The sequence below is a fragment of the Varroa destructor genome, unplaced genomic scaffold (assembly GCF_002443255.2).
Source record: "Varroa destructor unplaced genomic scaffold, Vdes_3.0 BEIS01000003.1, whole genome shotgun sequence".
Taxonomy (NCBI): Eukaryota; Metazoa; Arthropoda; class Arachnida; order Mesostigmata; family Varroidae; genus Varroa; species Varroa destructor.
In genome coordinates, this window is record NW_019211456.1 from 1,784,127 (window position 1) to 1,810,395 (window position 26,269).

General features: G+C 46.3%; 1 protein-coding gene and 1 long non-coding RNA gene across 7 annotated transcripts in view; one reads left to right on the top strand and one right to left on the bottom strand.

The window, feature by feature from the left end:
• The window catches only part of LOC111246424 (uncharacterized), a 155,507-nt gene that overhangs the window by 75,858 nt on the left and 53,380 nt on the right, over positions 1–26,269 (top strand). The window contains exon 1 of one of the 6 annotated variants that reach the window (XM_086982526.1): positions 24,997–25,431. The exons of the other annotated variants lie outside the window; for them this stretch is intronic. Within the exon in view, the coding sequence (XP_086838652.1) occupies positions 25,254–25,431 (178 nt within the window). The 5' untranslated portion in view covers positions 24,997–25,253. Of the gene's footprint in view, positions 1–24,996; positions 25,432–26,269 lie in introns of those variants that run through there. 6 annotated transcript variants of the gene reach the window in all.
• Positions 20,317–24,596, bottom strand: LOC147756373 (uncharacterized). The gene is made up of 2 exons (XR_015323004.1): positions 24,313–24,596; positions 20,317–24,064 (listed from the first exon to the last, which is right to left on the bottom strand). It is a non-coding gene; the product is annotated as an uncharacterized LOC147756373 (long non-coding RNA).

A 26,269-nucleotide genomic window follows, 5' to 3' on the forward strand; every position in this document is an offset into this window, starting at 1 on the left:
GACAGCTTGAAATGAATCTGGATCTACCGCGTTAGCTAGATGTTCCTGTGAGGATGAGCACAGTGCGTCCGTGCAGGACTTCTAGCGCTTCTGGTGCCGCGCTATTGAAGTCGCCGGCTCCGCTGAGAGGATACGGGCTAACAACACTGGATCAGGGATTAGAGATCAGCCACGGAGGCTTACTATCGATACGGTGACTTACCGATTTTGCACCATTAACCACTGTTAGTGTGCGACGGCAAACACCTCGTTATAACACCAGCATGCATATACGTTTAAGCTATGGTTCTTACATGTATGTATTTTACCTACATAAATACGCTTTGTTTGGTCTGCTTGGAGTAATTAATTATGGTATTAGAATTTGATTTGCTTTACCATTCTCAATGTGCTATCAAAACATAACGGCTACAGGTAGTAAAACATATTAAATGCAAGTGAGCTAGATATGAACAATCATTTTTAACCTCTACCGTTGACTTTATCTGTGGTAGAGGAGAAATATAATTATCAAATTAACTTGAACAAAAGAAGAGTGGAAGAAATGGTAACACATGCGTGTTAGGACGGCAGTTTTATGAGTCCTATGCCCCTTCTGCTAGTCGATGTGAAAGCGCCCTATAAGCAGTGAAGAGCGGGACGGCCGCCGATGTGGCGGCGAACGACGGCGGGGACTGCAGCTGTAGTAGTACTACTATTATAGTAGTTGTAAGAGCAGTACGGGAACAGCAGTAGTATACGGCAGGAAGAGGAGTGGATAAATGTTTCACTTGAGTCGTCCCTTCTCCTTTGGATCTCCCTCACGCCTACCGTCGTGTTTATTCGTCCCGAATTACCCCGCACATATAGGCACACAACGCCAGCAACCTTCCAGGATACACGTGTGCCCACACAAACACTCCAGACTCTCTTAACCCGTTGGATAAGGATAGACACAAACCCGGCCCCCTTAAATGCCCTCCTTGCCCGTTTCCCTCTTCCTGCGCTTTGCCATTCCATCTTCTAGTGCTGCCTGCACATCGTTTGCAAATGGGTCAGAGGCAAGCGTGGTCGCGGGAAAACTGTGGGGGAGGATGGTCATAAAAGAAAATTTACACCTTTCGCTACTGCTGCAGTCTGTCCGACCAAGCGACCGACCTAGGAAGCCCACACCCTGGCTCCCTTGCGGATCTCACGGTCTCGCTCTGCTGTTCCCGCTGGCGATGGTATAACCCCATTCAAAATGGGGTCGAGCTCAGACACAGCAACTACGGGATTCTATGGTTCTCTCTTAGGTTGTATGTAGTTGGTAGTAGTGGCTCAATTGGAAGGCGTGAGCTCGAACGAATAAAGGCGCGATCCGGGGACGGCCACGAGAACCACCACTGGTTTTCTTTAGCGGCGCCTATTCCAAGCACACACACATACACAAACACGTTCCATCAGCGCGGCTGCCGACGCCGTCGTCGCCTATTTAAAGTACGAGCGAGCACAGGCGAAAGACCGAATAAAGCAGGCGGTAAAACGAGAGCATAAAGGCACACGTATAATATATATATATATATGTATATTATGCTCATGTATGCGAACGTGCATGTGTGCACCCAGAGCTCTTTCCAAGAATTAAAGCAATTTAGCTACTACATATGGCAATATAGAGCGCTCCCATCATGGTTGAAATGACATGCATATATGCGAAACGATCTATAAACTAACATGGAAATCATCCAGCTAATAATTGACAGGTTAACAGACTGGGATTATCTGTCGGCCATATGGATTCAAATACCCTCATACGTACGTACACATACAATAGTTGTTCGTAATAGAGATGTACAGAGGAACGCAATTCAAACTAGAACCATAGTAAGTCGTAGAAATTAACCAGTATCATGGTTTCAATCAAATCAACCATTCAGTCAAAAATTGTCGCTACTCTGATCAAATCTCGGGTGCTATCGGCTAGCCGTTACGTTCGAGAAGATCCAACCGGCCATGCAATATAAGCTAACCGTCAAACAGGATCTATTATATAGAAGCTCATTTTCTGTGAATGAAGAACGTTTGGTTTATATCATTTGCGCCTCTATTAACACCACTCGCGCAGGCCTTTGCTATGACCGTGTATCCTACCTATCCTAGTTAAATACGAGTTTCGGTCACTCCACCTGATCGGTACCTCATATTCTTTCTACGACAGCATGTTATTTTGACCCTTACCGCTTGCGCCAAATTGAAAACATACTCACCCACTTAGTAGTTACTTACTGAGCCTCTATTGAGTGGCGCTGATCAGCGGCGTACCGATAGATCCCCAAGATAAATATTTTCTTTAAACAGGTTAATCTTGTCGTCGAGTCACTTACGAATACAAGCCAAGCAATGATTCTCAGCACCCCTGGGAAGAGCATAACCCCAAACAGCCTCGACACTCGTGAATCAGCGAACGCTCGCCCAATCACAACATTGGCCTGAAAGAGAAACCGGTTAACACGAGTCAAAGGCACTATATATAGTCTTTGAAACCAGAATGAAATAACAAACAGTGTTTTCATTAGTAGTCCTTTAGCGGTTGCAGCTTTTTAAGAAATAAGCTGATTAAAAACAGGTGAGCGAACGATGTCACAGGTGAGAATCGTTTTACTCTCGGACACGAACTCGTCAGAGTATTATAGCTCTGAGCGATTTTTGAACCGTATGACTTGCTTATGTTATTTAGGTAGAGGTGTAGCAGCGACAGGCCTAACCAATCTCCACGTCCGCTCTCGCCGTTAAGGGTTCCATCAGGCGGCAGATCTGACCAACCTATGCGGGTCTAACAGATCCTTTGCTCAGCAGTTCACTCAATAAAACCTAACGACGCCTATGGAAGACAGAAGATCTTGTATTTGCTTTCCTATCTACGTACCCGTAAAAAGGGAGTGTTTTACCTGTTTCGGTCCGAAGCGTCAGGGGGTGGGCCTAGGTCGAGAAACACGGAGAGCGTTAGGGCAACGTCGCAATTGTATCAACCCGCGATATTTGTACAGCAGCAGCAGCAGCAGCAGCAATGGGTCTATGTACAGCCGTGAACAAGCTTCAAATTGAAATTGGAAAGCGCTCTCGTGCCCGTCCTGGTAAGCAAAGCTGTTTCCGTCCGTGCTATTTTGAATCGCTTACCTACTTACTATTTGATGGCAAATCTTTTTGTTTCTACGTTCCGTGTGCCAAACGGAAACGGGAAGCGACAACGCCGTCAGGAAAAGTCAGAGTATCCGATATTTGGCGTTGAAGACGCCGTATCTACGTCGGATTTGCGAACGGGATCGGAATGCATCATCGGGGACGGACAGGAATGATACGATGCTTTCGGTTAGCTTTGCTTTTTCCCTTCGGCTTTGTACGTTCCGAAAGATCGAGATCAGAGGTCGAAACGGGAAAAATAGGTTTTTCGCGGGGGCGAAACGATACGGGGCGTTGTTGGCAAAAGTATTGCGATCGTTTTTAAAGCAGGTCACCTCATAATTAAAGAGACTTAATTTTACATCTCCTAAAGTTACAAATTACGCAAGTGGTTTTTATAACAAGCAGATTTTCGACTATATTTATCCAATGTCTTGTGGCCAAATAACTGTCGCGAGTTCTTTTGTCTCACCCTGTTTCTATGTAAGTTCACCGTGTTGGCCGTATCGCAGCACGAAATGGACCGTAGCTGATATTCTACGCGAGCGACTTTTTTTTGCGTATTTTATGGAGTGATAAATTCAAGCCTGACAAGTCTAGTGGCGTACCTATAGCTCGTTTTTTTCTTTTCCTTTATCTATTCTTGTGTTCCTTGTACATATGATATCTCTTCCTACTCTACCGTTCAGCTGCGATCTGTCGCAACAATCGACCGCCCGGTCTATAGCCGTGCTATACTGGCAAAATTTTACGGAGTCATTGTTGATTTTTCTCGCGTGTCTACATGATTAGAATGTAGCCATGCCAGCGCTTTGTACAGAGAGAGAGAGAGAGAGAGAGAGAAAGAGAGAGAAAGAGAGAGAGAGAAAGTCGAACAGATTCGTGGGAACGTGCACCGCATTACGCTATATATTACGTGTTCGACAAATCAGGTTGGCTCATCGACGTAATTGTCACGATAAAAGGCCCATTCTTTGAGAGTGGTACACGCATACGGACCGAAGAGCATTCGCTGCATTGTAAAGAAAGACGCCGAAAAACAGTAGATTCAGACATCTGTAGCCAGTAGCTGGTTACTGAATCGGACCAAGCACAAAGTCTTTCTCGCTACTTTTCTCGGACATCACCCTAGCACATCGGTGATGCACGGTGTTTCTCAAAGTCTCTACGTTTTCTGTAATTTGCGTCTGATTTTGGCTATACTTTGCCAACATCTATAGGGACTACTTACGTTGTCACTATGATACAATGAATAGTCATTGTAGGCGCTCAGCCTTTCATAACATCAAGGATGCCAGTTCAATCGATGTTTGCCTTATTTTCACGCGGATTCAAGTGGAGTGGCAGTGAAGCAGACGAGGAAATCAACCACTGAATAGCAAGCCAATGTCAGCCGTTCAAAAATAATAACAACAACGATATAGCCCACTGTGTGGTCCCGACTGTGACACCGAGCCACTGAGACGTTCTTCGTTCCCTGAAATAGCTTCTTCAATGACGAGATACGGGCTACCAACTGAAGACAAAGTAGTCGTAGAGAGTCGCTTGAAGATCGGTGCATAGTGCACATCCGAATTTGATAGGCATCGCCAGGATCTGGCGGTGAGGCTCAATTACCGGCAGATTAATGTTATAACCCCCGGCGTACAGACGTACAAATGACCTGACGCGCACTATTTGGTAGCGACGGCGACGGCGACGGCTGGATTGCGGCTACTGGGCACGAATGCATTATCCACATAACTAGAATGAGCATGCATGCATGTATGAACGTACAACACGTTGACCGGTAACGTACAGGGCTCCTCGGTTCGATGAAATGGTGTCGTCTCTGAATGACGATGCGTTACAATCACCGAATGTGGACGTATATAATTAGAATGACGTAAAGGGCTTACATTTGTTTTTGACGTAAATCCGTCGATTCGATGAATCTCGTTTCGAATGAATAACGCTCCAAAACGGTCCCGAACTAGAGCTATTCTTTCCGAAAGTCTGCTGAGTCTGGCTTCGTATCTTCACGTTACTATAGTTGCTTCGATTCACACGCTGTCGGTTTGTCTCCCCTTTGACAATGATGATGATGATCCCTGCGGCGTTATTGCCTGCGCGCCAGTTTTTGGTCTGTCTATCGATCTTTAGACGCGATCGGCGATGGCTGATCAGTGCAACAGCGGACTGATCATAGAAACGAAATACCGATCGTAGATCATAACGGCAATTTTGTTCAGTCGTTGCTGCCGTTTATGAGTGGATAGCGGCGACGACGACGACGACGACGACGACGACGACGACAGGAGTAGCACAACTAAGGTGCGGCAGTAGCCGCGGCGTCGGCAGTCGCCCAATGTAATCGAAATGCACAGAAACTTGAAACATCACTCGCACTGTCTGTCGGCGTTTTTGCCATCGCCTCTGCTGCTGCTCCTTTGGCTGCCGTTACCAAATGAAAGCGAGGCGAACATGGTCAAATCCACAGCTCGACGGGATAGGATGGCGGAATACAACAACAAGATCGCTTATCGTCTCCCTTTATTGGCGCTACCGAACAAGGCAAGACAGTGCACGTCAATAGAGAAAAAGAGTACGCGCGCTATTCGATGTTCATGCATTTAGAACGCGCTGGCAGGGAGCCGAGGACAACGGGGGTAGCAAAAGCAGTAGCGGTCAATCAGCTAAATCCGACAACTGATGCCCATTTTGGATCAACGTATCTTCTTAGCAGGGCAGTTCTTTGACAAAGCGGAACATCTGCAGCGTATATGCGCTCGCGTTCTACGAGCCCCATACACGCCCTAGACGTTCTACCGTGATGACCAGAATTAGTGGTAGGGGCTGCGGGATAGGGCCGATGCATCGGCTTCTGGTGATTTACTGTCTTTAGTGGTAGCTCTCATTGACCAGAAGACGGTTTAATACTGCGGCAACGATCTCGACGAATCACGAGTGGGATGGGTGATGGTCCGGCCTAACAAGCGATGCCAGCAGCTAATGATCTGAAAGTTTACTTCTGGGCCTTCCTACCTCCGTATCGATGGTGGTCGCGATAGCCGTGGCCTTGCCTTGCCTTGCCTTGAAAACGACAGTGATGACTGCCATCATCATTTTCTTTTTTTCTAGTTATTCGTTGTCGGCCTGCGCACATGTCGTATGAAATAACTTGATTGACTCACGTATTGTATCTTGTTAGCCCGACCGCTGTTGCTCGTAATTGTTACACAGACAACAAGTTTGTGACGTTTCGTAGTAACGTCGTCATCATCGTGCTATGTTTGAAAAAACGCACCCACAGCCATCGAATGCAGCGCTCTTGAGGAGCGTAACGCTCGCCTCAATGTTATCATCGCATGATAAAGTGGAGGTACTGAAGGATATAGCACCTTAGCGTCGGAAGTCCAGATGCGACAACGTCTTTTTATTTCGGCGACTTGTTCATGCACTTGTGTTATGTATACGCCAGTGTGGCTGTATCAATGAATTTGATCTTTCTTTCCCATTATCATCTGTGGCGCCGGCGATGCTGCGCACGGCAGCAACATGTCAGCTGAACCAACCCCGCCCCCCGACCCCCTGCCTCATAGTGGGTAGTCGTGCACGAAGGAAATTTCTGTCAGCACAGCCTTCTATTTGACGTGACGTGCTGCGTTATTTGGACCTGAACGGCGCAGGACAACGCATCAAGCAGCGTCCGGCTCTGTCACGAGAGGCAAACCAGCATATAGCTTCAGCGAGCTTATATAGTGTCATATATTAGGCCTAACTGTTAGCTTGTTTTATTTGGCTTGTTTCAGATCTATGGGTCGGCAGACACGGTAGCACCATTTTACCCTGTGGGCAAATTTCACTACGATTAGGCTGATATCTGCGTCCGATATTTTATGATGTACTAGGTGTATTGGACTGAACTTTTCCTCAAACGTTACCGGAAACAGATTGACTGTAGTGATAAATATCTCGAACGATCTTTGCCGTGACTGGTACAGGTTGGCCCTGGGACAGCGACCAAAGTGACATCGACTTGTACATACCACCGTCGAGTTAACTTATACTTAATTCGTTGATGGCGGTATATATGCTAGATAAGGACGAAACCGTGTGGAGAACTTATAACGGTTTCGCTATGTTCGACCCTTTACTGGTCCCTTGAAATACAGTGCAATTAAGTAAGTCGTAGTCGGGTTAGTATTGCTAGAATTCTAACAGTATGCTATTCTTGCACGATATTGTTGAGAGAAATTCGGGCACAAACTAACTGTTAAGAGGCATTCACCCATTCAGAAACACATAGATGTAAGCCGGCACTTGAGAATCGCCATTTGAAATGGTAATCTTTCTCCGTCCTATCCGACGTCGTTACACTGGTCCTCCTACCTGACTCCTCCTTCTCCTTTTGCAGCTGTGGATCATCTTCGTTTTGTGACCTCTTAGAGCTCGCGCGTACTAACGCCGCTACAAACATAGATAGACAAATAATAGCAAGAGCAGTTCCGTGAGAGTGAAACACTACGAGTGTACTAATGCATTATGGCATGCCCACACATAGCCTATGATAGGTGCAGTAAGTAAATGGGCGGTCCTTTATAGGGAATGGGTAATTAACCAATGTGCCACAACCAAAAAAACTTAAATTACGCGGGGAGGTGTCGAGAGCCGAGCGAGTTGGGGCTCCCAACTTAATGGTATCCGTTCTACCATTACCAGCTACGGTAAAATGGAGATCTTTTGAATGAACTTGGTCGGTAACCCTAAAGGAGCGTGATATGGAAGACAAACAGCCTCGCGTATGCAAATCGAACATTGGTCCCGATCAGCACTCTGTACACCTAGGATAGGGACGAGAAGATTGGATTAAACTAGGGGCTGAACCACTAAAATAGATATCTGTACGTCTGCTCGAGTACATCTAGTCAATTCATTCTACAATACTTTATGTGTATTTAATTAGTATGATAATCAGGCGTTTTCGAAGATGACGCGCTAGCGGCGTGCGCAGGTAAGACTCAAGTAAGAACAATAAAAACGAACAGAATCAAATCGCAGCTGTATAGCAGCGATAGATCGGTGGAATTAGATTGGGTAATGACAACGATCGTGGCGTGGGTCTATCGGCCGTTCTGGCACTCACTCGACCCACAAAACAGCAGCGCGATTCATCTCGATGAGGACTATCGAAGATGAGCATGAACGCTACGCTCGCACCGAGCAAAGGGAGAAGCATCTCGAATCAAGCCGCCCTCTCGACCATAGCCCGGACTTCAAACTAGCTCCAGCCCGAATGGACGGAGCGTCTCTCGACTAGGATGATAATCGCTGACCCTCTGTCTCGTTAGCTATACTCGATAGCCGGTCGTCTATAGTATCGCGCTAATCCGGAATCCGCAGTTTCACTGCTGCTTGCTCGTCGGCTGCAATGCGGACAATTTTCTTTGGACGATCTATCTGGCTAACCTGGTGTCGGCGCTAAAAACGACCCTGAACGCCATGCCGGGTACCAAGAATGATCTTCGGACGAGTGCGTTCCAAATTGGTGGGACATACGCATAGAGTCTCTGCGTGTATCACAGTGGTAGTCGTAGTAATGGCGGTGATGCTGCGGACGGCGCGGATGGATTGTGGCGCGGGCTATAATCCTCAAAAAAGCAGCGGCCGTAGCAATGGCGATGAGCTCGTCCGTCGCTCGTGTCGTCTGTACAGGATGAAGAGAAGAGGATCGTTCTATCTATCTACCTCTCTGTCCGGGTGCTGTGCCGTACCTCCTTGCTTAGTTGTTGTTTAGCAGAGCTGCTTGCGGGGCGCTCAGCTGGGTAGAAAAGGCGCGCATCTGCCAACAAGACGGCCTGATGCGTTGTGCTGCGCTGGTACGGCCTGCAGTGCACTATAAGGCCTTACTGACTCGAATGACTACCTCTACTGTTATGCCATTTCAAATCATTCGCCTTGATCGTCCTGAATAAGCTTAGATTAGCATCAGCCGGTATAGACAGGCAGTAATGGTGCGCGACAGTATGTGCTCATTGAAAGGAGACAATCCAATGCAAATTTTTAGCGAGATGCCACTATCGTCACGATATTATCCTTATTACGTAGTTTATCCAGCGGGCGGCAGGCCGCTTGTCAATCGGTTTTCTTTTCTTCGTTTTGTCTCCCTCGAATCCAAAGGATTCTTCTTTCTATTTGTTTAGTGGACGATAGTTCCTATGAAACTAGCAAACATCAACAGACGCTTCGCACTGAATAGAAAACCTCAACATATTGTTTTTAAGAAACACACGGTTACTTTGTACGCAATTACCAATCTATTGATGTAATTAAAATTTCGCGTAAAGTAGGTAATATTATCGTACATTATTCAATAAAGCTTTCGCTACTAGAGTGGACGAGAGATCAATGATGGCTTCAATGCCGATCGACAACAAAGCATATATTGATAAAAACCACTTGCCGTGGCTGACTTTCATTAGCGCCGTAATGGCACCAACGACGACGGCGGCATGGACGATGATGACCGCGATTTTTTTGTTGTGAAGGTTGACAGTGTTGGTGCGTCTTACTGACTCTGATCTACTGCGTTGCAGCAACGGCACCTATCTGCCAGATCTGCCTTGAAAGTGGCAGCGCAGGGCCCTGACCTGCTATAATGGCCTGCTGTCGGCCGATAGCAATGGCAACAGCAGCAGCGGGAGCAGTCGCCATCGCCTTCTTTCTGTTTCGCTTCTGCTACTGCCGTAACTATCTCTGGTTCAACCTTCTGCTATTCGTTTTTCCCAAGTCATCACCACCACTATTACCATCGTAAGGACGTCTTGGTGCGCTGTGGTCTGGCGACGTGCATCTGACTGTGTGTGTGTGTGAGTGTTATTCTATCGGAGTGTCTCTCCACCTGTCGGTCCGCTAGTTGGTCATTCTTCTAGCGCGCGAAATGTCGCGAGCCATTTGACCAGCATCTTGACTGAATCAGCCAGTATTGAAGACTGCTATGTATGTTGGTGTGTGTGTGTGTGTGTGTGTGTGTGGTAGGCTTTTCTTTCGTTCTTCTTTTTCTCTTCGTGAAGGAAAAGAGAACTCTCACTCTCCCTTTATCTCCCGCTCTGCAAACGAACGAACGACGGGTGACTGGCCACGGACTGGCGGTATGATGAGCCTAGACAGAGTCACTGAGCGCTCGAAACAAGATGCGCCGCTAGCAGCACTACCACCATGTAATTAGCCAACTATTTCATTGAGTCATTTTTCTTTAGCTTAGTTCGCTGCGAGACGCAAGCAAATGATGACGACAACGACGACGACGAGGACGACGACGACGACGACGACGACGACGACGACGACGACGACGGCGACGGCGACGGCGACGACGGCGGCGGCGGCGGCGGCGGCGGGCGACAGAAGCGATGATGACGGCGACAGCAACATCATCAGAGCCGACACACGTTCAGCCACAGGTCACAAAACAAGTCTCGGCCATTAACTTGCGGCTATCATTCGTCCGCCGAACAACTCAGTCACTCACTCACTGAGTCACAAAAGCTTTGTGACTCAATAATTCGCTAGTTTGTCTGGCCGTTGGCCTAATTGGTGGCCTTACTAGCTGATGATGATGACGATGACGCCGCTTAGGTACAACGTTGATCAGCGTTGACTGCTGGCTGACACACTGTTGGCCGTGCGTACTCTTTCGCCTTCGTTTGGTTTTTTTTGGACGATATTTTTTTGTTTGACGAACAAAGTCTATTTCAGGGAGTTTGTTTTGTTCAATGGAAACATGCTTTCAAAATGGCGACAAGCAAACGACTGAGGTTAAGGCGACAGAGAATCCGACGATGTGCATTCAGAACGGGTACAAAACAACCAAATAAGAATAAAAAAAAAATACGGTAAACGCACAGCCACGCACATGGCTTTTGTGCATCACACATGAAACGTTTTCCTCTTCAATTAGTACTGCCTACACGAACACGTAACACTTGCAGGCTGGTACCCCAACCGTAATTCACGCATCTAGCCACTAATAGCATTTGGGTCAATTCAGAGCACTCTTATTCATAGAGACGGAGTACGTATAAGCACAAAATAGTCGTGGGATGTATGCACCGAATGTATTACCCACAGGTGTCACGGAAGCACCAGCGAAATACCGTGACGACAAAAAATAACGCTTGTAAATAAAACTTCATTTGAAGTCATTTATATCATCGAAAGCTAAATGAACATTTTCTATGGAAGTGTGACAATGATTAGTAAGATTGCTTACTCAGATCTATAATTTTAAATGGTTAATTATCCAATCATTCTTAACCAATAGTCTTACAAGTATATATAGTAGTTAGTTCGCTGGACGAGTGGAGACAAGGTGTCGTAAACTGGGGGGTGATTCATCGTACGCTAGGCCTGCTTTCAAAGTGATCCGATTAAAAAAAGACGCTTGTTTTTGTGCTTTTTTTTTTCAGTTCACAGCTAAGATACAGGCGGCGTGAAACCCTTACTTTCTATTAAAAATCTCCAACGATTGAGTTGATTGTCTTCATGGCACTGCTTTTCCCTAACTCCGTTTCGTTACGCTTGAAAAAAATAAGCAATCCCGTATTAAAATGATGTGCGATTTACAGAAAATGTGTCATATTTACAGAAATATTACGAATAAGCAGTGCAATCATGGCGGTCGTCGCTAGTCACACCTTGTTTTAGCGGGAGAGCCTCCAAATCACCAACCGACGTTTTGTTCTCGATTGTCATCGTTTCTTCAGAAGCGCGATGAGAATCGGTAGCCAAACGTAGAGACTCTCGTAGTTACGACGGAAGAGATCCTGGCATTAAAGCAGCAAGAGTGATTTTGACACGAAGGGCATCGGTAAAAGAAGCCATTAAGAACATATCCCTTTGAGCGCAACTTTAACGGAACACGAGGTGCGCTCTATTGACGATCTTACCTTTACCATGTATTCGGTAGTTTCGTGAACGATATCGTTGTGGATGTTTTAAAATGTAATTCCACCATTATCAGCGATAGTACTACTTATTTGTAGGGATACGCCGTTTTTGGTTTTGGGGCGCACCAAACGGTTATGTTCCGTTCGGAATAGTATCTGTTTTTTGTAAAAACTTATTATCGCGAAGTCGGCTACGGCCGTACTCTGCAATTGCACTATTTTGGCCTGCAAATATGATGCTAAGTTCGACATAAACAAGCACCAAAAGTCGGGGGCTCTGAAATAGAAAACCATCGTTTGACGCGCCCTATATAATATGCTGAGTAACGTGTGCAAGAGATGGCAAACGAGAATACGGACGCCCCTAGGCGTGGGCTATATCTGCCTACCAAATGACTTGTATCATTGGCATATGTGTTTGTCATCAAAGCACCGAGCGAACAAATAATAATGTCGCACATCTGCGCGACGTTCAGCCCCCCTGCAGCTCGCGCTTGCATATAGCGGAACAATTTGTAAAAACGTCGATTGTCTGATAGTAGTACACTTGGCGGTAGATTCGTGCTGTTGCTTTAGCCAGCACTTGAAATGCAAATCTCCTTAGAAGTCTAGCTCTGCCGTCTGCATGAGCCTGCTGCTTCTTCTTCTAGTCGCCTATATGCCCCCCGGCCCCCCGCTTGCCTATACCCATACTCTATATGTACGAATTGCTCAACTTTCATTGCGGCGCCCACATCCCACGTTGAAGATGGATCTCAAGCTGTTCATAGCGTACATGGATGGATGGAGGAGATGGCTCGTGGAGAAGTACTGCGGATTACTTCGCCACTTGTGCTCAATTATTCAAAGCTTGCTAAGCTTGCGTCTATGTCGCTTAAGTGGTCACAGCGGAACTTGCGCTGTTCGGCTAAGAGCACTGCTGTGTGAAAGCGGGGTACAAGAGTGAGTCCGCCTTCTGTCGAGTCGTCGAATGTCCTCTAATAGTCATAAGTACGGAGGAGGTAAAGGGGCAAGGGGTCCTAGGCGAAGACTGGGATAAAGAAGTGGATGGAAGATCAAAATTGATTGAAAACTCTACTTACCTCGCCAACTGACCAGCCAACAATGTATGGGGTGCACCATTATTTTAAGCAATCGACATATGTCTGAGACGGAACCTATGATCAAGATACTAAATATATCTTCAAACAATCTTATTCCATAATATTTGAAATTTTATAGTGCTTCATTTACTTTTATCCATCTTTTTATATTATTTAGTAAACATTGCGGACTATAGAAAAGGAAAGACCCTCAGATATTGCAGATCGTATTGCTTCTTTTTAGCTATGACATTAACAGGAGCCCGTTTTATAAGTGTAGTAATCGAGTTGCTAATTGAAGATTGTTACACGCTTAATCTTTACGGTACGGGCCAAATTTATCTCCCTTTGATAATTCTCCTATACATACAAAACACGCATACCCTCAGACCGTCATGTTTTCTTAGCGCCATAAGTTAAAATTAACTGAGCCATATCTCTGTGCGACTTGTGAAACTGTAAAAATGGACGGTCGTAGCCTGAAGCGCTGGGGGCTAATGCGGCCTGCTAAAACAGCGTCGCCCTCTGGTATTCATGGGGTTCTGTTAGCTGAGACGGACATCTGCGATGGAGTCATTGGTTCGGCACGACCAACATTCTCTTATTCCCTCGTGCGTTTTGGTGAACCCCTTGTTCAATAATGACAAAACAGGCGGCAGCGCATAAGCACTCTGCTCGTACGAACAGCTTGTGCGTCGTCGCTTGTCACATAACATGCAGCGTTCAAAGAAGAAGCTGGCAACGCCGTATGTCATAAATTTACCCACAGCAACGAAAAAAAAAAAACACAAGAAGTAGGAGTAACTAGTCACCTGCGGAAGACGCGTCGTTTTCCTTTATCCCATGCTGGGCTGATAGTCTGCATCAACGGTCACGATGCAGAGTTTGTCAGCGCGGGAGGATTGACGTCCGGTTTGGCTTCCGGTCTGAGACATGGGGAGTGCAACGCCAGACAAAGAAAGAGCCTTGACCTAGCTAAACAACGGGAAGAAGAAGAGTGTATCGTTGTAGTGGACAGATTTAGCGTTTGTTTGGCTCTGTTGTCGCCTGTAAGGTGGACAATACCACTTTGGGCGGACCAAGCGTTGCCTACTGAAACGACGTCGATGGTCATGCTTTTGCTGGATTCATAACGTAATGGTAGAGACAACGCCCATTCCAGATGCAGGGCATCCTTGCCGATGAGCAGAGGAATTAGAGTAAAGCCAACGAGTGACCAGCTAGAGTGTGGTGATTTTAACACTCTCTCGCTCTGTATGATGACGATGACCGGTTCCTGAACTGCTGGTTCTCCCCCAATGGGGGAAAGGTGGTTATCTCCTGCTAACTCTCTGTTCCCAGTACAACCCTGCCAGTCGGAGTGGGGCGCGAAAGAGCAAACCTAGACTGGAGCAAGAATGAGAAGGGGCCAACCAAACAGAGGAGCGGCTTTATTAAAATATAAGTGGTTTCTCTATTGAGAGGAATGCCTTTCCTGTGTGAGCCAAGAACAGGACAGAGGAGCTAAGAAGGGCTAGCTGGAAGGCGGGAGAAAGCAAGAACAGACACGCGGCGAATGAACCCCATTCCCAGACCCCCCCCCCCCCATCCTGGTCCCTGTTCTTTCGCCTTCTTGGCTTGTTCCTGGCCGCGGGCGGCCATCCTACTCGTCTCTTCCCTCAGCTTTTTCTCTCACTCATCACTCCACCAGCAGCATCGTCGTCGTCGTCGTCCAACCACCCACACCCCACAGCGATGAACACTGGCAGAGCAGTTTTAGCGCACCTCGAGATAATGAACTCTTCTGCCACTACCGCTGCCACTGCGGACGACCTCTCTACCATCTTCGGCCTGGGCTCTGTCTTCATTTCACTCACTACTCATACAGACATCGACACGCACACACATATATATATACATATATATATATATATATATATATATATATATATATACATATATATATATATATATATATATATATATATATAGAAGTCAGTTGTTCATCGCCGCCACCGTCTGTATAGTCGTCGTCTTTTTCGTATTATTATTATTGTTTTAATAAGAATGGACCAGTTGATCCATGGATTAATATCCTGGGATGGTTGGTTCAATGGGAGACTGTATGGATGGATATTATGATGAGAGTGGAGCTGATACCGTTCACCAGCGGCTGTAGAATGAAGAAAGTCTATGAATGAGCAGCACCATAATGACAAAATAGCGGGAATAGTCGAACACCAGTTGACAGGGTTAAGTGAACAGGAAAAAGGGAACGAACTCGGCAAGTTTCGTCAAGACAAGACCTCTTCCGCCTTCCTTATTATTTTCACCCTCTATACACAACACACACGCGTTCTGCACTTCAATAGACGTCACCGAAGAAACGAGGCTAAGAACGATCGCTGCTTCTGCTATGTCATAATAGTAATAATAATAATGACTGGAACAAAGTAGGGAAGTTGCCAGAGAGAATGGGGATGGTGCTTGCGGAATAATAATACTATATATAATATCGGAAGAGAGCGACCTGCGTACTGATGAAGTGCACCAGTTTACATGATCCTCTATGGAGAAATTTTATAGCTAGATAGTTAGAAATAAATCTGAGGATTATTATTGCTATCATTTAATCTAATGAATTTTCTAATTTCGTACGTGTTATTTGTCTGTAATTTATTATTTAACTATAAAACAAGCGGTGAGATACGCCAATTTGTCGTAGTAACAACGATGGTTTGTCTAATGTCAAACTACCACTATGGCTGCCTGATAAAAGTGATACATCCTCATATCTATATTCGAGTTAGAGGCACTATTAGCAGTTTATAAAAACAGACTTTGTTAGACCCTTTTTTTTTTGGCTGTCCTACGATAATCTGTTTGACGATTTTTCGATCAGTTGTTTTTCAGCAACAGCTGTGATGTCCAGAGTATTTCACAGCATTGCGTCATCTTAGCGAAGGTCCTAGAGGGACAGAAGATACTCAAAAAAGCAGGGAGAAACAAATCATGTTTTTACTTCCGCGATGATTTTAAATCGGCAACAGGGTCGTTATCGCACGCGTCTGCTCGTATCGTTAACACCATAACAACAACAACAAAGGCGGTGGAGCTGCGCGGCTGAAAATGAAATTGTCGTTCGCTGCGTTAGGGCCATCGCTCTCGAGAGCTGAAAGATAAAAATCATTTGACGAGAAGCTAAATTGAAACGAATCGATACCCTGCGTCTCTAGACATTTGAATCCTTTCACCTCTATCACTCGAAAGTAAATGAACACGAATAGGTGCCGCACGACAGACAATCCTTTCGTCAAGCCCAGCAACCCTACCGTCGGCTACTTGATGATAAAGACCCTAAATGATGCCGTTGTCTGGGAGAGAAGCTTCCTACCGGGCCCGAGCAGACCGTGCGCCCGCCCGCCCGCCTGCCCGCCCGCCTGCCCGCCTGCCTGCCTTCCGCCCACAATGTATTATAGCTTTAAACCCGATTATCTCTTGAAAGTGGCTGGCGAAACGAAGCGAGGGAGGGACGGACGGACGGACGGACGGACGGACGGACGAATGGATGGATGGACGGTCGGGCAGTAAGTGAGCATCGGGTGGGGGTGCCTGTGATGGTATGGCATCCATTGGCTTGGTGTCGTCGTGCGGCAAATGGGCCAAATTGGCTCCAGTAGTGTTCCCGAGGTCAAACGAAGCCTGTTCTCGACAGCGGTAATATAGTGGAGATCCAGAGTCAGTAGTAGACTTCCACGGATGGAGTTGGCGGTGGTAGCCGTAGCGGCTGTTTGGCGGATACCTCGCTGACTGGACCCTCCCGCGTCAGATGGCTCTGGGGGGGGGGTCAATGGTTACTTCATTCACTAGTGGTCGACTCAATTCAGAGACTTGAACAGGAGTCGGGAGTTCAGTTGAGTAGCAGGCGAGAATAACGGAGTAGCAGTGACATGGTGGTAAAAGGGGCAAAGTGACTGTACTCGCTTTGGTTGACTTCATTTTTCACATGTTCAACCAACAGAGGCCGTAGATGCTGCGGTCCTTGCTGGTCATGGAGCTCCCTTCATTGAACTTTGCTTGTGAAGCCCCGAAAACCTTCCTAGCAAGTACAGCTATCCAAGGCCAGTAGGGAGGCGAAAAGCAGGAAACCAATCCCGCAAAGCTGGTCGACTTTTCTAGAGAGGAACGAGAAAAGTGGAACGCCGGCGGCGGCGGCGGCGCCGCTGAGGGGCAGATGGAACCGACGAAGCAACCAAACCTTGTTGTAAGGTTTCGCAGTGGCATCAGAAGGCCACAGGAGCTTCCTTCGAACTTTATTACGACGATGCTCGGTGATGGCGGTGGTGATGGTGATGGCAGCAGCAGCAGCAACAGGCTAAGCAGCTGCCACTTCAGTTTAGGGACAAAAAAAAGTGAATTTTTTTCTAATTCTGTTCGATATTGTCGGCAGACCTCGGAGTTTGCCTTCTGAGTAAATAGCAGCATCCGTTTAAGTAACCATGCGAGCCCACATATCACTGTTCGAGCAATTATAACTGTCACCTTACACATTTCAACAATATTTCTTGGTCACTGCATAAATCCGATCTAGACGAAAGGTTTCGCCATGATCTTTGAGAACAAAAACGAGCCGTCCTCATTATTATATGCACGACAGCACGTGCGTTTCGTGGTAATACGTGGTAATAAAACGTAGCTTACGCGCTGAAATCGAACTACACAGCAATCCAATCCAGAATTTTCCCGGTCAACGATCTATATACATTTACATACCCTATTCGAATCTGTACGCGTCTCGTAACGAAGCGCGCTTTCCGGTGACATGGGTCATGTTTCGCTGTTGCAGTCTGATATCAGCTAGAACAGCTGTTCTGCTTCGTACACAGAATTCCGTGCCTCGTACTTGCTTTGGTTCTCGCTATCAGCAACTGTGAACCAACGTGCATTGACGGCGTCTTCTCATCGTCGTCATCGTCTCCAGTGCGATACTAACGGTTACGAGGCTTTCGAACCAGCCATCAACATACATACGTACGTACGCTCTCCGGTCACTTTAACAACAGAAGAACCATTAGCACGGTAAATAGTCGTATGATCCTAATAATACACCACGAGGAGACATTCGCATGAGACAGAGTGCATGTCTTCTAAACAAAGTGTACATGGCATCGGCGGCCAACTGCTACTCTTGTGATCGTCATCGTCTCAATGAAGAAAACGACAGGGCCAGTGAAGGAACACACAGTAAAACAGAAAGTAAAATCTGCGAATCGACGCTTCTCTTTTGGTCCTCCTAATCGTTGTGTTCTTGTTGTTGCTTCGGTGTCCGCAGCCAGCGCCCTTGTTATCTGCAGTAAACAGCCGTGTATCCATCCCAGAGATAGAAACCAATGCAGATTTTAGCTCATTTGTAATCCTCTGTGTGTCTTAGGTGAATCGGCTAATATCAATACGCGTGGAAACGATGATGACGATGATCGTCATTTATAAAAGCAGATCTTGTACATCATTAATGTCATGACAAATGGAACGCTGTACATACAGCCTGACCTTCCTGAAACAACACCCAATAGTACGTGCCCTGCCTTCCAGATAGCCTGTCTACTCATACTTTTTTCTTGCAATCAATCTCGTCTCCTAGAATAGATGACCCGGTGACTATGCAACCGCAAACCTATGGCCTATGGGCCTGCAGTCACCGATCGACTACCTGGTCCGCCAGTCGCAAATGAACGGCCGAAGATAAGGCTGAAAGTTCCCTCTCGACCTATTTCGCCCAGCTAAACCTGAACACCCGCAGCGGCAGCAGTGACGACATCGACAACAACTATTCGAATAGTTGACAGTGCAATGCATGTAACGTGCAATGATGTGATCCTGTAGATCGTGCGTGAACAATGGTGGGGAAGCTACCGATGCCTCTGCTATTTCTAGCCCGCTCTTACTGAACAGCGACCAGCAGCTATCAGGTAATTGCATTTAGCGGTCGTTTCTGCTAAACTCGTCGGTATCCATTGAACATCCGTATCGCTCCATAACAGCGGTGCACATTTACGTATGCCTGATACGTTGTTAAATCGTCTATTGGATTTTCATATTGTTTGTCGGTCGCGTGCAATTTTACTCAGCCTGAAGGTTTGACATTGAACAATCAATAGATAATATATTCGTAACCGTATAGTTTCGTGTTAGAGGGGAAGTTATCAATGTGAAGGTATGGGCCAAACCAATATGGCGATACGTATAGCGTGCCATTTAATGCTTTATATATAATCTATCTACTAAACTAGTTAATAGCGTTCATGCATAGCCGTAGTAGTTCGTCATAGCTATATTCAAATTAGGCCCTGCATCATGTCCTATGATGTGTCTGTCTTATAGTGTGACGCCTCTCTGAGGCTATCACGATTCACATTATTATTACCTTAGTAACTATCATTTTCCTTGTCATTTTAACAATTCTGATGTTCTATATATGTGTTGACTTTCTCTTGCCGACGGAATTCTACGAGACTAAATAGCAGTTGTACTTATCGACCTGCTGCATCAACTATGTCTAATAGTTTAAGTTGTAGGAGGACCGAGATGACTCGGTCATAAAAAGAAAAATAGCTATTTCGCGGCCCCCCCCGCCCCCCCGTTAGGATGTTTTGACTGAAGTGAAGTAAGACAATACGACGACAGCTGATGTTGGCGGATGAATCTTCAAAATGAGGGTCGGCCGAGCTGGTGGGTGACCCCGGTGCTTCACTGGGCCAGCGAGTTGAGATGGAACGACAGACACCATGTGTAACGGACAAACGAAATATAGCCCAACAAAGTTCTATGGGTCGGTATGTTGTTCAATGTTCTGTAATAACGATATAGTATTATGCGTTTATGGCAGTAGCAGACGAACCGAACGACGCTTGTCAGTGAGGTAGTTCCACCGCTTCATAAGGACACAGCTTCGACTACAGCTACTTTACCACTGCTTAGCCACAACGAGGGTAGTCTACCAAGAATATCCCTTTTTTTTCATGTCTTTATTCCGTAGGAAGCACAGTTACAGAGGAAGTGAATACGCTCCGAAGACAATTCATGTCGTTTTCTTAGAAAAGAAGAAAAGAAACACATTTCAGTTTAGAAATCCACGCCTAGACGAATAGATACGTATAGAACGAAAACTGGAATTTATTGAACACAACTGATTGAAGATCTCAAATAAATAGAGATAGTTTAATCACAAGAGATAGGTCTTCACTAGGTTGAATATGGAAGCTAGCCGCTGACGGCTTAAATAGGTAGTACACTTGGCATTTTTGTACAGTGGTAGAAACTAGAAGCGAGCACAAAACACTTACATATACATAATACAAATATTCATATTTACATTCAACTGCTGCACCAAATCGACAAATTAACAGACCTTCGCTTTTTGGCCAGAGCATTTCTGCCAGAATTCAATTAACACGTACATAGAAAATATCTTGCCCTTTTAGTGGGACGATACTTACGAACGCAGGAAGAAATAGGAGAGGACACAGAGGGCGGTGGATACACTCATCTTTACGGGCTAATGCCCTTCTACATAGTAGCAATGACATTTGGCTTTCCTTTCACGTCTGACACTGTTAAGGCTCTAGGCTATTTCTCCCCACGTGTGGTAGCAATGATCCCGAGTTAGCTGCCTGGCGTGCAGGACCGCTGAATCCTGCGATAGCGGTAGCGTCGTCGGCGGCGAGTGCGGGAGACATTGCCGTAGGAGACTTCCATCCCTGGTCATGCTGGAACGACTGAGCGAGCGACGGGGCAAAGGGTGGTCGGGGGTGATATCAGCGCGCGCCGACCGACCGACTGACTTACTTGCATTCCAGGTCAAGATTTATTCGTCCCGTCTAGAGGGATCTCTTAGAGGCAGTCAGCCGGTCAGGTTGAAGCCGCGTTCTCCGGGCAACTCCAATTGACTCAACCACGAAACAGTCGATCGCTACGACTGGCTTCGAGCCTGGGTCGACACCGTTGGGTTTACTGTGGCATTCTACCGCACCACAAAATTTGTGACCCAAAAACGATCTGATTGGTGGTGATGTGCTGGGGCAAATGGCCTCTGTGTAGTGACTGACGTGGGAGAGGCAGCGCTGCTAGCGATCTCTGACATTCGGATCGGGCATTCAGAAGAGAAGTGCCCGCTATACAAATTAATGTACTACAGTCGAACACAAAAAGCAACGTGGTAGCCAGCAAGTAAAGTAGCTCCTGGCAGAAGTGATCCAGTTAACCGGCTACCGCTTGAATCAATCGCATTTGATGAACGATCGTTGAGCAGGTGAAACAGCGTTTACAACAAAGCCGCCATCGGTCGACTGTGTTAGGAAATATAGATTTGAGAATTACGATGAAAGCCTTTTAGGTCGACCACTTTCAGCTTCGTTCTGATCTTGGATAGCTGTTGTCGTTTTTGTTCAAGGTACTTTTGATTTATTTCGTTAAAAATTCTGTTGTCCTATTCGGCGCCAGTATAGCGCGCGACGCCTCGCTTGACGTCCGCCACCGTGGCAACCGGCACCTTATCTGTTCACACGAGCGGCTCTAGTCTGTGGCCGTGTGTATAGGCCTGAATGTATGAGTGCATCCATCTGTCTATACATGTCTAGTTGTTGCCTACTAACAGAGTTAACAAACTGACCGACGACAAACTAACAGACGGAGATGTTTGACCCTACACAGCGGTCTGTTCATGTGCCCCAATCTAGCTCTGTGCGTTTGTCAGCGTGCGCTTCTAGTATACCTAATGAGGATATTAAAACTAGCGCTGAAAATGGCTATTGGTCAATTGTTAAAGATTTCAGCAGCACCAGTAGCGGCATTCACAAAAACCGAAGAAATCGCGCGAAGCAAAGGTCCGCGTCAGAATCAAAGCCATAGATGACACCAGCATCACCGTGAATTGCGCATCTCATAAAAATAATCGCGGCCATAAATAAAGGCCTTGGCAGCAAAAGTGGCACAGGCAGATACGACAGGACCAGCAACAACAACAAACTCACCGGCATAACCGCATAAAACGCAGCGTGCGTCTATTACACAGGCCGAAAAAGAGTAGCGCAGTAACTTCTCTGAAGTTACCCTCTTCTTCTCGTACCTTTCCTCAGTTCGAGAATTTGCACTTCGGTTTAGCGTCGCCGATGCATGCTGCTACCGTTCGCTTGCTCGTTCAGTAACTCCTCAAATTTACGTTATTTTGGTGAAGTTGTTGTCGCAGCAATAGTAAAAGCCGCGGCCATAATCACCATCGGTTTGTCTGATTGTTGGAGGTACAATTTTAATGTAAGTACATATATGCCATTGTCAGTCATTGAGATTTACGTTCGGACTAGCTGGATGATGACGGTGGCGAGAGATGTGACTGTCTGCTATCGTCATTTTTGCCAGATCTGATTTCACTAATTCACTTTAATGCACATGAAGGCGGTGGCGGCGGTAGCGCTGGCCGTTTACGCTCCGAGTCTTGCATTAATATTAGCAGCAGTGGTAGAACGAAGTGGCCGACGCGACGGGAATAGCTATAACAACAACAAAACTGCTCCTGGTTATTGCTCACCCGCATCCCCATTTCATCGCCCAACCTCACCGCTGAAACCGCTGGCACCGAATCAGACAACGGCGAAAGTAGCGAAGAGTAGCTAAGTCAGGCAGAAGAAAAATCAGAGCTCACAGATTAGTAGGAACTTTAATTGTTGAAGCAATAATAATGTAGAAAGCTTAGCCAATCAACTGAACGGATTCTCGTTTGCTTCCTCGGTCACACACAAACATCACAGGCATATATGCGTGTACCTCGGAGTATTCCTGAGCCGACGTCTCGAAGGGAAGCAGCGCTCCTAAGCAGGATGAACGATACAGTCAGCTTCTAAGCAAAGATTATTATGTGTCGCGGGAAAGATGACCGGAGGGGCGAGATTTGTGCAGGACAGCGATGCTCGAGCAAGTCACGGCGAGTGTCAGGACAAAGAAGGAGACACGAAAACATAGATAGTACCTGTAACAAGGGCATTTATATCATGTGCCCGCCTCCAGATATCCTAATAGAATACTTCAATAACCCGCACACTGACGATGATAATAAATACAGTATGTGTGTTCGTTGTCCACTGGCGAGCCACCTTTCTTCAGTGGTTTTCGCTGACTGCACAGTGTGGCATCGTGTATATTTATGAGCCTATGATAAAATTTAGATATTTAAATCTGTTGTTTCGTCCATGCATGGTGTGAAATTAATAGGCAGTCCCGCCAGCCGTTGGATTATATGTTCGTCGTTATTGGTTCACAATAATATATATATATATATGGTCTACATTGAATGGCTCATAGTTTGCTATTCCTGAGAAATCACCGGCTATTTGTCGACTAGCCGATGTCAGCTATGGCGCTATGACTGGCTCGACCGATGAACACCAGCGATACCATTTCGAAAGGTGGCATCATTTGTAAGTCGTCGCGGTGTTTTATTGGGATTTTATGAAAATGATGTAAATCGGTGACGGAACGACTATGAGCTCGAGATGCTACACCGCCATCTAAGCCTGGCAGCAGCGTTCAGGCGTCTAAGAAACGATCAGGGGGTGGCCGGTACGCTGCCAAACACTAGCCAATTAGAAGAACAATCCCGAATGGGAGCACCGACAAATTTTGTCTACATTTGCTTTCTCGTTCTCCCTGTCTCTTACGAGAGGTGATGTTCGAAATGTTCCCTGCTCTGAATCGAGAGGATTGATGGTCCGCCCGTCTTTTACGAATTCCTTTGGCTGTCATTCTTCTCTGGGGTGATGATGATGGTGGTGGTGCTGATGTCCTGGATCAGATGCGTGTTCCTGCAGTAGCCGCTGAGGCGATCGGACGGCGATATTAACATTGGTTGTCTGCCAAAGTCGGCTAGGACGGCCGCGCGGCTATCGCCTACAACATTATTCTCCGCACACATACGATTACGTTTAAAGAAAGCGATTATAAAACGCAGTGAACTCTTAATATATGGGATCGTTCAGACGCAGAAAGTTCTACTTGTTTCAACTCGTTATAGGATAAGCATGTGCCATTTGTATCTACAACCAAATATGATTGATGCTTAGCTTTTACTAGACGCGGCTATCTTCGCGTCGGATATCTGCTGTTGGTTGATGAATGCTGCACGATATCGCACGTACCATTGTATGCTCCTCCGAAGCAATTTCTCTACTTCAAGCTGTTATTTGCCTAAATGACTGCTTAGAGATAGGAAGGATTGAGGCTAGGTCAAAGCTGAAATTTCACCGCTTGGTGGCACTACAGTAGTTGTTTTCCTAATGGTCTTCCTAGGTCATCCTAATGAGATCAGCCACAATCGTCGTTTAACACGGCAGAGATTATCACATTTCGATACGACCGAATTCGCTATTACTATGGCAGTTGTTTACTGTTGACGTAGTTGTTCGATCGATGATGTTATTATTAGGATACGGGCGCTTCTTGTCCTCATTGGCTTGACGCGCCTTTGTTACCGATGTCTGCGATGACGCCGATAGCCACTCGTTGCCGATAATCTCGTGAGATAAGGACAGCGATACGGTAGTCAACCATCGAGCCGTCGGTCGAAGACGAACCAACGATGATGAAAACGTAAAAGGTGGTGATCCAGTAACCGATTACTACAGTGAATCGCTAGCTAAACGATACGGTCACGTGACGATGACGGCAACAGGAACGTCAACTAGATACTTAAAAAGGAACAGCAAGATTAGGTTATCGAGATCTTCTAAGGGGAAATGTAGCGTCTCTTGCTGGAACAGGCTGCACCTGTTAGAATACTGCGCCTATCAGGAGACACGTGGTATGTGGGTCCAAGGATAACGCTCCCTGGCATAAGCTTATCTATGATGCTATTAGCTGAGGGTGAGCTGTAATACGAAATTTAGCAGATATATCAACATTTAGACAAAGAGACGTTTAGGCGTGCCAGAGCCTAATTGATAGCGCGTAGCAGGTGGACTAAGCCGTACCGAGACGTTGCAATGGCTACGGGTCCTTTCTGCCTATGGATAGTGCTTAACACGAAACCCATTCGAGTTGCTGGGTTTTATTCTCACGAAAAAACTAATGCTACTACCTGATGTGTCGCTTGTCTTGGCAACGTTCACATATGGCCGCCCTGAGGTCTATTGATGTCATTTTTAAAGCCCAATCGCCGACTGCCAGCGAGAAAAATGATTGTTGTGCCACTACCCACGCGGCTCGTACCGCTTTTGCCATTGCTCCTTCACAGCCATATTGCTACAGTAAGGCTCAAAGTAAGTACAGATACGTTCAAACTTGCAATTACGGCTAAAAACGGAGAGAAAAGAAAAATTAGCGCTATCTATTTAATCATGGATATTAGTATTTCTTGCAAATTCCCCACTTCGCCTCGCTAATTGTCTCTTTGCTGATTTAACTATCTACGGCATTACGGCGACGTTACCAAAATGAACGGCATTATTTCTAGCCCTCTAAAGAGCAATATCGCTTGGAGAGATCAAATGTTATTCCACCGATACGGTAATGAATTAGGAACAGGTATACGCACATATTAAATAATGTACCGAACCGCGCTTGATCAAAAACGTCGCCTTCTCGTAAATTGGGAAGCGTCTCCGACAATGAAACAAAGCAGACGGTACACGCTTAACATATGTAGTATATCTTAATTAATTGCTATTATCTGTTTGGTAATTTGGCCATTACTAGAGAGCTGCGTTTGTGTACATGCTGTAGCAGATCTACTCCTTGATCCATATGTTCGTTAGTTGTGCCGCGCTTGATGTGGCGATCAAGAGGCCGTATCGCCTGACCGTCAGGCCACTTCAGCGTATATTGTCAGAGTGTTTGTTTGAGTCGATCGCGTTGCCTCTGCCATCTACCTATCTAATATTGTCGTCGTTTAGTTCTGGTGCAATCATCCTCAAATCGCTTGCTGGCTAGGGTGAAGGATTGGCGACAACCCCTACGGCCTACGAGTATATCAGACATGTACCTTTCAGCTCAGTGCAGCGGTCGCTTTGCTGCCACTAGAACAGACGCCGGAAGACGCTCGCGTCTTTACCTGCAGCAACAGCGGCTATATTACACGTCCTCTTTGTTCTTTGCTCG